Here is a 13690-nt window from a genome sequence, read left to right on the forward strand (position 1 = left end):
ATGGAACTTTGGGGGCCATAATACATAAATTTATAAATGAGCACTCCAGTGATTGGGACCTAGTGTTGCATCAGTTGCTCTTTGCCTACAGACTGTACCACACTTCAGTTTAGGGTTTTCACCATTTGAACTTGTGTATGGCCACAAAGCTAAGGGGCCATTACAGTTGGTGAAGCAGCAATGGGAAGGGTTTACGCCTTCTTCAGGAACTAACATTCTGGACTTTGTAAACAACCTACAAAACCTCCAAACATTTTTAGCCCTTGCTAGAGAAAACCTAAAAGATGCTCAAGAAGAGCAAAAGGCCTGGTATGATAAACATGCCAGACAGTGTTCCTTCGAAGTAGGGGACCAGGTCATGGTCTTGAAGGTGCTCCAAACCCATAAAATGGAAGCATCATGGGAAGGACCATTTACAGTCCAAGAGAGCCTGGGAGCTGTTTACTATCTCATAGCATCCCCCACCTCAAACCTAAAGCCTAAAGTGTACCATGTTAATTCTCTCAAGCCCTTTTATTCCAGAGAATTAAAGGTTTGTCAGTTTATAGCCCACGGAGGAGATGACGCTGAGTGGCCTGAAGGTGTCTACTACGAAGGAAAAAGTGATGGTGGCATGGAAGAGGTGAACTTCTCCATGACCCTTGAACGTATGCAACGACAGTAGATCAAGAAGCTGTGCACTAGCTTCACGTCGATGTTCTCAGCCACCACAGGACGGACCGAACGGCATACCGCTCCATTGACACAGAGCTCCAGGAAGAAATCAAGACCAGTGTGGAACAGGCTGTCCAGCACTGTCTGTGATTTGGGGGGCATGTCATAAACATACACTTAAGGGTAGCATAAAATCCGTCCTTCACCTGTAAGGGGTTAAGGAGCTCAAATAACCTGGTTGGCACCTGACCAAAAGGACTAATAAGGAAAGAAGATACTTTCAAATCTGGGGAGGGGGAAGGTTTTGTTTGGGCTCTTTTGTGTGTGTTCCCTCTTGAGACAAAGAGAGAGACCAGCTCCTACTGAAATGATCAGGACCAGCTTTAGGCCGATTCCCGCAAATCAGGCTCTGTGCCTAAGAAGGCCCTGCACCCGAAAGAAGAGAGCCTAACTTTTTAATTTTTACTCATCCGGCGGCGATCCGGGTCTTCAGTGGCACTTTGGCTCTGGGTCCTTCACTCACTCTGGGTCTTCGGCGGGATTTCATGTCATGTTAAATCCACAACATGTCACGTTAGTTCCGTTGCCTGTCTGTGTGCATGAATCTCTCACTGGCTTTCCTCTTCCACTATTTCTCTCTTTCCTTTGCCTTTCCTTCCTTTGTCTTGGGTTCTTCTCCACCACCCACAATGTCACCCTTGTGCTTTGGATCATGCAGGCTTGAGCGCTTCTTACTGTTTGACTGGTCAATGAAACTGATTAGTACAGAGATATGGGCCCCAGCCCCCTTAGCTCAGGTCTGAATCGTAATCTCCCAAAGTTCAACAATGTTCAGCTTATTTGGGGCCTCCTTTGGTCCATTGTCATGGGAGGATTTTGAGGTTTGATTTCAGATTTGAACCCAAACTGGAATTTCCTGAGTTTCAGGGAGGGGATGGGTTCTGGATCCAAGAGTTCTGCTTTGGGTACCTCTGTACTATATATTCTGATCTCTGCAATAGGTAACTTGCAGTTTCATTGAAGGAGATACCATGTCATTCTTCATACGTAGTGCATCTGGGGCAGAATGCAAAACGAAACAGGTATGTCACAAAAAGATGGAGACCTATCTGCTCTGGGGAGTTTTACACTGACAGTGGTGAGTGGACACTCAGTCATTTCACACCTTCTACATGACACCCTTTCTTCTGTCTAGGGGCCTAATTTTTTACATTTACATCAGTTTCTAAACTGGACTAACTCCATTGACTTACACTGGTGTGAGAAGAGAACTGGGATAATAAAAACCGTAAGGGAAAAAAGCCTTTTAAGATCTGAAAATAGTTGTGATGCTGATTTATTTTATTTTGGACACCTCTGTCAAATTGCAATAGCTATTTAAGGCAAACTGTTCAATATTTTCATAGAAAATTGTGTACTGGGGTTTTAATTTAGGATGATAAGAATTGTAATTTATTTTTCTTTAAAAATTTAAATTTTGCTTTGCACATTGCCTCACTGAATGTGATTTGATTTCATCTCAGTTACCAACATTCCTGGGTTTATAGTTTAGCTGTATGCAGAGAATAGGGTACCTGTTTATTAAAAGCTTCCTGTGTTTTCTTCATGCTACATTAAAGAAACAGTGTAGACAAGAACAAAGGAAAACAATGCTGGCTGGACAGTCATATCAGAAGTGACTCATTAGTATAGGCAACTATTTTAATGTTTTGAGCTGCTACTCTCTCATCACAGTACGTGTGTGCACCTATAGAGACACAGAAGACTATAGCATATAGCAGCAGCAGCAGCAGTGTGAAACTAACATGATTCTTTACAATTACAGTGCTCCCACAGGGTTCTGAAAGAGAACTTCCAAACCCAGCAGAACCTTGTTGATTTCCATCAGTACTGCTTGGCAAAGCTATGAGCAGCCACAGAGGCACTGGAGTTGTCTGGCTGCAGACTCAAGAAGACAGTAATGTGGTGTTTACATTATTCTCCTATTTAGAAGGTTATCTTTGTAAATAGAAGGGTAAGTCTCTTGATTTAAAATGAAAGCTTAAAGTCCATGGATATTGGTGTTATAAATCCCCCCACTCACTAGTGAAAGCTTCCTATTTGTCAGAGTTGTGTGAAGTCAATGGGACGACTTACAGACTTCAAGTTAAGCTACTGCTTATGTGCTTTACTGAACAGGAGACTTAGTTTTTAGTCAGAGCAGTGGAAGTATAAATCTTTCTAGAATCACTTTAGCATATTTATGCAGCTAATCATTTAGATTGAGACTGTTAACTTGAAAAGTTGGAAAAAATAAGTCCCCAAGTGCATTAAATTGTGTAAATATCTGTTTCTTAGTAATAAATGATGCTTGATACAGTTTATCCTATTGAACCTCCCACTGTATTTCTGTGTGTAACATTTCAAAAAGCTTTTCCATATAAAAAGTAACATGCTTAATTTTTGTTTAAAGTTGTCAGCATAGCAAGAATTCAGAAATAATACCAAGCTGAAATTCATTATAAGCTTTCAAAGACACAGAAGTACTGCTGTATCTATTGCATATAGTCAGTTGCTGGATGGGAAACCTAGCCAGGAGCAATTTCAAGAATTACTATGCTTTACATTATTATCTAGGGAAGTTTGACATGCACAGCATGTCCTTGAAAGACAAAGGGTAAAAGGAAGATGCAACGAAATATTAAACCAAATCTATGGTGTTTAGAAACAATTTGAACTTTACAGTTGTTTCTGGTCTTATTAGTTTAACCTTCAAATGAACCAGATCAATTCTTTTCTCTCTGAAGTAGCACTTTTAAGTCTTGAAAGTTGACTTTGAAGCTGAGATCAATGCCGATACTGTTTCATAACAGTGGCTCCCGCTGGAACAGGGATGGGGATGCCTTGTCATTTACTCAGTGATTCCAAACAACACACAATACAAGTGACTTATGCTTTCCGAGTTATAGAGAATTTTAGTATTAGAGTGCCTGGATCCTGCGAGCACTCGCAACTCCTATTGACTCAGCACCTCTCAAGGTTAATTAGTAGATGAACACAGGTTAGTTGTGTGGTATTAGACCACCATAGGCAATGAAAACCCGGGACATTAGATTTATTCTCCCATTCCTGACTGAGTGTATTCTCACCGATGTGTGGCTGATTTAACACCCATTACACTAGTTACCAGTAAAAGTCTCTTGCAGAGCAAGGGGAGACAAGTAACCAAGATCAAAAGAGTACTTAGTCTCTTAAATGCATCTGTAGCAGGGTGGTTATCCACTCCTGCCCTTCGGGGTTTAAAACAACCCTAGGAGAGGGCTGTGGCTGGGGCAAGAAGCCTGGGCTGACTAGGGGGAAAGCAGGCTCAGCTGTGGCCATGCCCCAATGAGGCCCAGCTGGCCCCTACAAAAGGCCAGGGAAGCCAGGAGCAAACAATCTCTCTCTGCCTGTAGAGGGAGATGGGCCTGATTGCAGGGAGCTAGAGACAGGATACCTGAGTGGAGCAGGGCTGGGGAAAGACAGAGGATCTGGGGAGCTCCAGCCTGGGGCCTAGCATAAGGCCAAGGGGTACTGGGGATTGCAGGGGGCAGCCCAGGGGTAGGCAAAGGCAGCAGGTCCAAATGCCTTTGCCTGTGATGAGTGGCTGATACTGCAGTCTGCCCGAGTGAACAGGGGCTAGATGGAGACTGGGCAGTAGCCAAAACTGGGGATAGTGGGTTGGGGGCTCCCCAGGGAGGGGAGACCCAGATTGGTGGGGTACTGCCAGGTGGGCATCACCCCAGTTAAAAGGGCACTGGGGTCTAGGGAGGGACACGGGGGCCAAGAGGACAGGCGGATCACTGGCCTGCAGAAGGCGCTCCTGGCTGGAAAAAGAGCTAATTCCCCAGAGTCACCAGCAGGAGGTGCCACAGGGGTAAGTCTACAGCATCTATTATATCCACATGTTCACACACAAGAAATTCCAATCTTCAAAGCCCTGTACTAACATTAACCATTGAATGAATACCTACAAACCTGTGTGTTAAGTGAGTGCAGTACCTACTTTTACACATCTTTTTGTTTAGGCTTATAAAAGGCTTGTCTTGTGGCCTCATTTTACATTCCCATGTGGAGGGGGTGGGGAACTAAGCCCCAGAGCCCACTTCTCTGCATGGCTACATAAGATGGGCATCCTGGCGTGAAGAGCAGGGGCTGGAAGCCTGGGGTTGTGAAGGGGAAGTGACTCCACCTCCCTCCCCATGCACCAGCTCCTGGAGGGATGTGAGGTGGGGATAGTGCAGGGAGGGTGCAGAAAAGAGAGAACCCCTGACAGTGAGCCTTGAAGGGCTCAATCTGTTCAGTTTATCAAAAAGAAGATTGAGTGGTAACTTGATTATTTTGTGGGGAGAAAATATGGGGTATCTAAAGGCCTCTTTAATCTCAGAGAAAAACAGAACAAGAACCTATGGCTGGAAGGTGAAGCCAGAAATGAGACCTAAAACACACATTTTTATCTGGGGGAGGGGGGGAATAACCATTGCACCACACTACCAAGGGATGTGGTGAATTCTCCATCTCTTGATGTCATCAGATCAAGACTGGATGCTACTGCCTCTGTGGGAGGTGGTTTAAGTATGTGATGGGAGAACCCCTCCCATCACCATAGTGAGTGTCTATGCTGAAGCTCTGCGTTTGAAGCTATGCCACTGTAGCATTTGAAGTGTAGATGGACGCTGCATAAATTCAGGAGTCCATTGCTGCACCTGTCTCCTTGCCACTTGATCACACACCCTGGATCAGGCTCAACAGGCTACTCTACAGTTCACACAGAGTTGCGGCAACTATGCACTAGCTTGGCCTGGTTTCCTCCCCACACGTGACTGTGGGGCAGCTCATGTGGTGGAAAAGTGCCCAACCTGACAGTAGGAGGGCAGTTTGCAGGGCCGAGCCTCCCTTGCTCCTGAGGCTATCCTCCGCTTATAGCACCGGGATCTCCATCTCCAACATCTGCATACTTGCAAGAGAGAGAGAGACCTAGATGATTTAACCGTCCCTTCTGGCCTTACCCTGTTTTAAGCTGTGCTGCACTCTGTAAAGGGCTGTAATGCTACTCCCTGGCCCAAAGCAAGAAGGGAGTACGGGAGCCATAGTGTCTCAAAGGCCCTGTGTTCATTAGACAGGGTATGCCGGTATAGATATATCACGGGTGCTGACTCCGTGCTGTGCTCTGGGGCTGGAGCACCCACGGAAAAAAAATAGTGAGTGCTCAGCACCCACTAACATCCCCGCAGATCAGCTCCTCCCCCTTGCCCTCCAGGCCTCCCACCCACTAGTGGGCCCCATCGATCAGTTCCTCCCCCTCCCTCCCAGCACTTCCCGCCTGGTGTGATCAGTTGTTCTGCGGCGTTCAGGAGGCACTGAGAGGGAGGGGGAGGAATGGGGGCAGGAAGAGGCAGGGGAGGGGACTTGGGAGAAGAGGTGGAGTGGGAGCAGGGTCTGGGGTGGACCGGGGGCCGAGCATCCCCCGGGAACTGGGGGAATTGGCACCTTGGAATATACTAATATACCAGTATAGCTATAGCTGCAGCTTGCAGTATAGCTTACATTGGTTCCCCACATGGAATAAGCAATACCCCAGGAGGAATTTTTGCCACTCTAACTGCATCTACACTAGGGTTTAGGCTGGCATAGCTCTGTCAGCTAGGCTGGTGATTTTTTTCAAACTCCTAACTGATATAGCGATGCTGGTAAAACTTTGAGTATAGACAAGGCCTAGGGCACAGTGCCCCCTGGGGTTGCTCCTGGGATGGTGCAGTCTACATACCAATCCTTGCTCAAGACTGTGCCTGAGGGAACCATCTAGACCAAAGGGAGGAAAAGGATCAAATGAAAGAAAGTGCTAAACTGTTGTGGTTAATCCAGCCCTATCTTTTTATATACTCTCCATGTTATGTTCATGGAATACAAACAGAGATACTAGATAAAAACAAACTACTCTTTCTGGAAGGTTGCAACATAGCACTACTTGATGACTTAGAATCCAGAGCCCTAATGCACAAGAACCAAAAACAGAGAGAGATAAAGCAGGCTGCTCCCTAAGGCAGCAATGTACAACTCACTCCACCTTGCTTCCCTCCAGAGCCCCCTACCCTGCAAGCAAGACAAGGAAAACCTCAAAGAATTTAAAGTGTCAGAATACAATTTTAACAGTTTGCAATATGTCATACTCTGCTCATCTGGTTAGTGGGTTTAGGGTCAGATCCTATAACTCCCTCTCCATCCACCGCCAACATTGACTCCTTTGGCAAAAGAGTGAATGAGGCTACAGGATTCATCCCAACACCAACAGGACACATGGAGGGTGATTCAGAAGAGGCAAGATTCCCCAAGGGTAAGGAGCTGATCCTACCAAAAGGAGGCGCTTTGGGGTACAGATCTGACTGCATGAAGGAGACAAGAACCAAACAGTCCTGAGCTGGGTATGGTAGAGGAGCTCAAAGTCTCCCACAATGTTCTCCAAATCCAGGGGAGGGGAAGAGCACTTCTGCTTTAGCGGGGAGGACTGAAGGCCTCTGCCCCCTCTTCACAGCATACACTGGAGGCAGATCCAAGAAGCAGGAGAGGGGCTTGCATGCAATTTGGAAGGGTAGTTGATACTACACCTAGGCTGGGCAGTAGACCAAGCAAATGTCATGCCTCTGCCTCTACACTCATGAATTTCCCTGTGAGGTTCCACGCTTTCTATAGCAGCTGTGATCAAGCACCGAGTTGGGAAGGCTAGCAAAGAACTAGGCTCCTGACCCTTTCAGTTCAAGGGTTGGGTGGAGGAAAGGAGCAAAGGTTCCCTTACATTGTCCATGCACAGCAGGACCCTGCTCCCTTCCTGCCCAGAACAGAGGCCACATAGGGAAGGAGCAGCCGTGGGTTGGATGATGGCCTCAAAAAGCTCCTGATCACCAGTCTCCCTGCTGTCCAAGCCCCCTCACCTCCAAAGTGTTCCCAACCTCTGATCCCCCATGTGTTCCTGACCCCCATCTCCTGGCTGCCACAGCCTCTGACCCCCACTGTGTTCCTACCTCCCCAGCCTCTGACCCCTACTGTGTTCCTGCCCCTCACCTCCCTGCCCTCCAGCCTCTGACCCTCAATGTGTTCCTGTCCCCCATCTCCTGCCCCTGACCCCTGTGTTCCTGCCCACAAAACATCCCTTCTGCCCCACCACACTCCTCCCTCCATTCCCTGCCCCCTCCATGCTCCAGCTCCCATGCCCCCGCAGCCTCTGACCACCACCATGTTCCTGCCCCCAGCCTCCCTGCTGCCCCATCTCACCACACTCCTTCCCACTCCCTGCCCCCCATCTCCCAACCACTGACTCCAAATGTGTTCCTGTCCCCCACATCCCTGCCCTCACCCTCCCTGCTGCCCCATCTCACCACACTCCTCCCCACACTCCCTGCCCCCATCTCCCAGCCTCTGATCCTAAATGTGTTCCTGTCCCACCCATCCCTGCCACTCAGCCTCTGACCCCCAACGTGTCCTGCCCCCAGCCTCCCTGCTGTCTCATCCCACCACACTCCTCCCCACTCCCTGCCCCCCATCTCCCAGCCTCTGACCTCAAATGTGTTCCTGTCCCTCCCATCCCTGCCACCCAGCCTCTGACCCCCCCAGCCTCTGACCCCCGTGTCCCTGCCCCCAGCCTCCCTGCTGTCCCATCCCACCCCACTCCTCCTCACTCCCTGCCCCCCATCTCCCAGCCTCTGACCCCAAATGCGTTCCTGTCCCCCTCATCCCTGCCACCAAGCCTCTGACCCCCCCAGCCTCTGACCCCCGTGTCCCTGCCCCCAGCCTCCCTGCTGTCCCATCCCACCCCACTCCTCCACACTCCCTGCCCCCCATCTCCCAACCTCTGACCCCAAATGCGTTCCTGTCCCCCTCATCCCTGCCACCAAGCCTCTGACCCCCCCCAGCCTCTGACCCCCGTGTCCCTGCCCCCAGCCTCCCTGCTGTCCCATCCCACCCCACTCCTCCACACTCCCTGCCCCCCATCTCCAACCTCTGACCCCAAATGCGTTCCTGTCCCCCTCATCCCTGCCACCAAGCCTCTGACCCCCCCAGCCTCTGACCCCCATGTCCCTGCCCCCAGCCTCCCTGCTGTCCCATCCCACCCCACTCCTCCCCACTCCCTGCCCCCCATCTCCCAGCCTCTGACCTCAAATGTGTTCCTGTCCCTCCCATCCCTGCCACCCAGCCTCTGACCCCCCAGCCTCTGACCCCCGTGTCCCTGCCCCCAGCCTCCCTGCTGTCCCATCCCACCCCACTCCTCCTCACTCCCTGCCCCCCATCTCCCAGCCTCTGACCCCAAATGCGTTCCTGTCCCCCTCATCCCTGCCACCAAGCCTCTGACCCCCCCAGCCTCTGACCCCCGTGTCCCCTGCCCCCAGCCTCCCTGCTGTCCCATCCCACCCCACTCCTCCACACTCCCTGCCCCCCATCTCCCAACCTCTGACCCCAAATGCGTTCCTGTCCCCCTCATCCCTGCCACCAAGCCTCTGACCCCCCCAGCCTCTGACCCCCGTGTCCCTGCCCCCAGCCTCCCTGCTGTCCCATCCCACCCCACTCCTCCACACTCCCTGCCCCCCATCTCCCAACCTCTGACCCCAAATGCGTTCCTGTCCCCCTCATCCCTGCCACCAAGCCTCTGACCCCCCCAGCCTCTGACCCCCGTGTCCCTGCCCCCAGCCTCCCTGCTGTCCCATCCCACCCCACTCCTCCACACTCCCTGCCCCCCATCTCCCAGCCTCTGACCCCAAATGTGTTCCTGTCCCCCTCATCCCTGCCACCCAGCTTCTGACCCCCAACGTGTCCTGCCCCCAGCCTCTGACCCCCGTGTCCCTGCCCCCAGCCTCGCTGCTGCCCGATCCCACCGCACTCCTCCTCACCCGGGCCTCCAGCCCGCCAGCCGTGGCCCAGCCGTGGCCCGAGCGGAGCCGCAGGACGCTTGGCAGCGGCGCGGGAGGCTGACTCGGCGGCGGCTGCAGCGGTGCGGGGGGGAGCCCGTCCTGCGCCAGGCGGCGGAGCCAGAGCCCCAGCGCCGGAGCAGAGCAGCGGCTGCACCACGAGCTGCGGCAGCTGCAGCAGCAGCCGCCTCCGCACCTGCCCCCCAGCCGCTCCCCATGGATGTCAAGGCAGCGCCCAACGGGGTGGCCACCATCGAGGACAGGATCTTACGGATCACGGGCTACTATGGCTATTACCCCGGCTACTCCAGCCAGAAAAGTAAGTTCCCCCCCTCGCCCCTGGGTGGGGGGCGGATTTTCCTCGGGGGGCGGGGGCCAGCATTGCACAGAAGCAGGAGCAGCCGTGGGCGTCAGGGGCCGGCTGTGGCAAGTGCCTCTCCCCCAGCCTGGGGTGGTTGCAGAGGAAACCAGGGGGCTAGTTTTTAGCCGGCACTTGCAAATGGGGGGTTGCAAAAGCTGCCCTGGAGCGTGGTTTTTGGGGTGGGGGAGGGATGCGAGGGGGGCGCTCGCTGGGGTTTGCTTGCAGGGCAGCGCGGGGCTGGCTGGGTTTCTCCGCGTGGCTGTGCCTGCGCGCTGGGGCTTTGCCCTGGTCTCGCGTGTCAGCCAAACGCTGGCAATTGCGGAGTAACGGAGCCAGCACCGGAGTCCGGCAGCCCAGCGCCCGGCTGCTGCTCGGTGTGCAGTGCGGCTCCTCGCCCACAAACTGTTTCACCCCCATTTAGTTACCCAGGAGGATCTCAACAACCGCCTCTCCTTGGTAGATGGCATGTGGTGCTGCTCGCCTAAAAGATACTCGCTTCCACACACACTCCCTTAAAAGTCAGATGGGATTGTAAAGTCCCCCCCTTCTTTATTCCACCCACCAAAAATCAAGCTGCTGTACAGGTAGCCTTGTCTTTTCCGGTAAGTTAGATCATGGGATTGCTGAATCCCTAGGAGATTTGTGATGCCTGGAGCTGCTGCAGAGCCATCCCTCATATTTACAGACCATACGGTGTAGCAGGTTTCTCGCGGTCATTAGTTTTCCGGCTGTGTCTGGAGCCACTCTTTCATATCCCGTCCGATATTATGGAAGAGACAAGTCATTGTTTTAGAATTTACCCGCCTGTAGCACAGAGGTGATTTGTTCTCTTCTCTGAATACTTTACTTATTGGCAAGTTAAACTAAACGGGGTTGGTTTTGCTTTTTGAAATGAGGGATTCAGAGATCGTGGATTTAGATCCTGATTTGCTACAACAAATTCATGGCTGAGGCCAGCTAATTAGGCGATCCCCGTAGAACAGATAAAATGACAGAGCTCAGAACAAGACAAGGAATGTTGATTGTACAGTCTGTGTGCCCTGTGTTTAACGCTTCAGTCCCGCAGTCTGCGGGAATTTTGCTTGACTCACTAATCTCAGTCCAGAGAGTGAAGCTCTGAAAAAATAGTTCTAGCATTTCACTCTGTTTTGGGAAGGTTTAAATATATAGCACTCCTCTCTAGTAGCTGTTTTAACATAAGACAGGTAGAATACTCATTTTCTGCACAAAACTTAATTGTATAGGGTTAGATTTTTCCAGAAAAAAAAGCAATGAATTACAGAGTGAATTTTCTTCATGCTACTTTAATATAAAACTTCTCTGGTGAAGGCCTTTTTTTTTTTAAGCTGAAGAAGCAAAAATTAAAGCAAGTGCTCCCTGTAGAATTAAATATTTTTGCTTTTGATGGTTTTAATTAAGAACAGTGGGGTTTTGGCAGCTGGTAAAGCTTTAGAATGTTTCTGTGGAACTATAAATGTCCCGGTGGTCTCTAAAACCATGTTTTTTTTTAAACAATGGAAGTTAATCTAATGAAAAGTAATTCACTGTTTTCCATCTGTGCAAAAGTTACACAGTAGGATTTTATTGTTTAATAATTATTTTACATTTTGCAAAAGCTCAAATGGCCACACATGATACTTAAAATGCAGTAACTAAAACTCGAAGTTGAAACAGTAGCCAGTATATTTGTGAATGGAAAAAATTTAAGTGGAAAAAAAATAAAGAACAATCTGTTTTCTACGGCTGTTTAAACTCTGTGTGAAATCAAAGATTAACTTCTAAAAGCTACAACACAGCCAGCCAGCCTTAATGGCAAGAATAAACCGAGGATCAACCAACAAAGTGTCAGTTCTAGACACACGCTCACAGGCTTTATACTTGATATGAGAGATAGTAGCCAGAAAATGAAACACAAAAAAAATTCTTCTTTCGCTTGCAGCTGGGAAACAAACAAACTGAGTAAATCCACCACATGAGATTATTTGTAGGGTACCAGCAGTGTGCTAGGTACATTGAGCAATAGAGTAGGTAGGTCATTTGATGTGTCTCTAGCAACACAGTCAAGCCAGGACTTTTTGAAGAGGAGCTAGGAAGACGCACCAAACAGGAATAAAAGCATGTGGAAGTAATGTGATGGTTCAGTCCACTGACCAGTGAAATCTGATCAAGGTGGGCCTATTCCTGAAGTCTGGCAAAAAAACTCCAGTGGAGAGCAATCGAGAGATTTGCTAAATATGGATAGGGGGAAAGACTTAAGCACATTGCCTCAGGTTTGCTTTGGCAGCAAAACAGGGTTTTTATATCTGCTGCAATACAGCCTTCTTCTATACACACTCTGTATCAAAATGCATGGTTGAGTGAGGCCCTGATATTGCAATTCTGCATAGGTAAGTTGCTGAAGTCGGTGGGGCTTTGCCTGGGTGCAGGGGGGTTTCCTGCATTGTGCTCAGTGCAGGAACAGGGTCTTAAATATCCTACAAATTGAACACGTTACAGATTTCAGAAAACACGCTTGGAGGCCAAGATTTAGTGTTGCCAACACTCATGGTTATATCGCAAGCTTCTTGATATGTGGGGTTTTCCTTAGAACCCCAGGGACTAGAAGCAGGTGATTAGGTGAGAAATGTGGCTTTCATTTGAAAAAAACAAACCAAAATAAGCTTCTGGTCCTCGTGGTTGCAGAGAAAAGCTTGAAAACTGACCCAAGTTCACCTAAATAGTCAAAAACTAGAAAGCAAATAAAAACAATACTGTTTTTAAAAAAATCTTATGATCTTTAAGCCAGTGTCATGATATTTGGAACCTGAAATTGTGATTTTTGAGGGCTTGCAACTGGCAATACAGAAAGACTGGTGATTTTAGCTGACTCAGTTTTTGGGTGCAAAGGTAAGACATCTTAGAGGGTGGGTGCTCTGAAAAATCAGCTGCCCTTCGGGTGTCTCAAGATGGGGACTTCAAATCTTGGCACACCCATAATCAGTAGTCACTTTTGAAAATATTGGGTGGGAGATTTTACTGTGTTACTTTATTTAAGTTAAAATGTATTCTGAAATTATTTTAGTGATTTTTAAAAATGAGTCTCTTGTACTTTGCACTGTTTTATACAGTTGTAATTCTGAGAATCCAGACGTTCTACATATTAAGAATATAGATACTAAATAGATTGATATTCTAAATTGACTTCAGTGGAGCCAGGATTTCCCTCTAAGACCTCCAAGTACAGCGTAGTGCATAGGCCTCGTGCTGGCCCGCACGACAGGGATGAATTTCACCCACTAGAGACCAAAGTGTATTTCCAGTGTGAAGTAATGGGAAGATGAAATAAAGATATAATGTCGGTGAAATATAACGATGAAGATCAATGAGTGACTTAATAGCTGATCTTACAAAAAGGCAGAAACACAGTATTTTCTAGGAAATGTCTTTACTCCAACTGGTACAGTATGTGAGCGTGGAGCTATGGAAAATGTGCGTGTGTGTATGACAGTCCTATCAGTCTGCAGAGTAATAGATATTTTTCTTTTGTCTATTCATTCTAAAAAAAGTAGCTAAAGAAGTAAAAGGTTTACTGTACTCTACCATTAACTAAGATTTTGATCCTTGCTAAAATACATACGTTACAAAAAGTTTACATCGCATGAAATGTAGCATTAGAAATTGAGATCCTTCTGAATATACTAATTTACAGGGGTGAGTTTTCCCATCTGTCTGTATGTAGTTGATCTCATCTAGCGCTTGGGCCCCTCTTTTAGGAATAAGA

The 13690-nt window shown here is 48.8% G+C and overlaps 1 protein-coding gene across 2 annotated transcripts in view; it reads left to right on the forward strand.

Moving 5' to 3' along the window:
• The first annotated feature begins 9734 nt into the window (after nucleotides 1-9734).
• The window catches only part of SLC35F4 (solute carrier family 35 member F4), a 193277-nt gene continuing 189321 nt past the window's right edge, over nucleotides 9735-13690 (forward strand). For both annotated transcript variants that reach the window (XM_050952639.1, XM_050952642.1), the window contains exon 1: nucleotides 9735-9888. In XM_050952639.1, the coding sequence (XP_050808596.1) occupies nucleotides 9786-9888 (103 nt within the window). In that variant the 5' untranslated portion in view covers nucleotides 9735-9785. The remainder of the gene's footprint in view (nucleotides 9889-13690) is intronic.

The sequence above is a fragment of the Gopherus flavomarginatus genome, chromosome 5, assembly GCF_025201925.1.
Source record: "Gopherus flavomarginatus isolate rGopFla2 chromosome 5, rGopFla2.mat.asm, whole genome shotgun sequence".
Lineage (NCBI taxonomy): Eukaryota > Metazoa > Chordata > Testudines > Testudinidae > Gopherus > Gopherus flavomarginatus.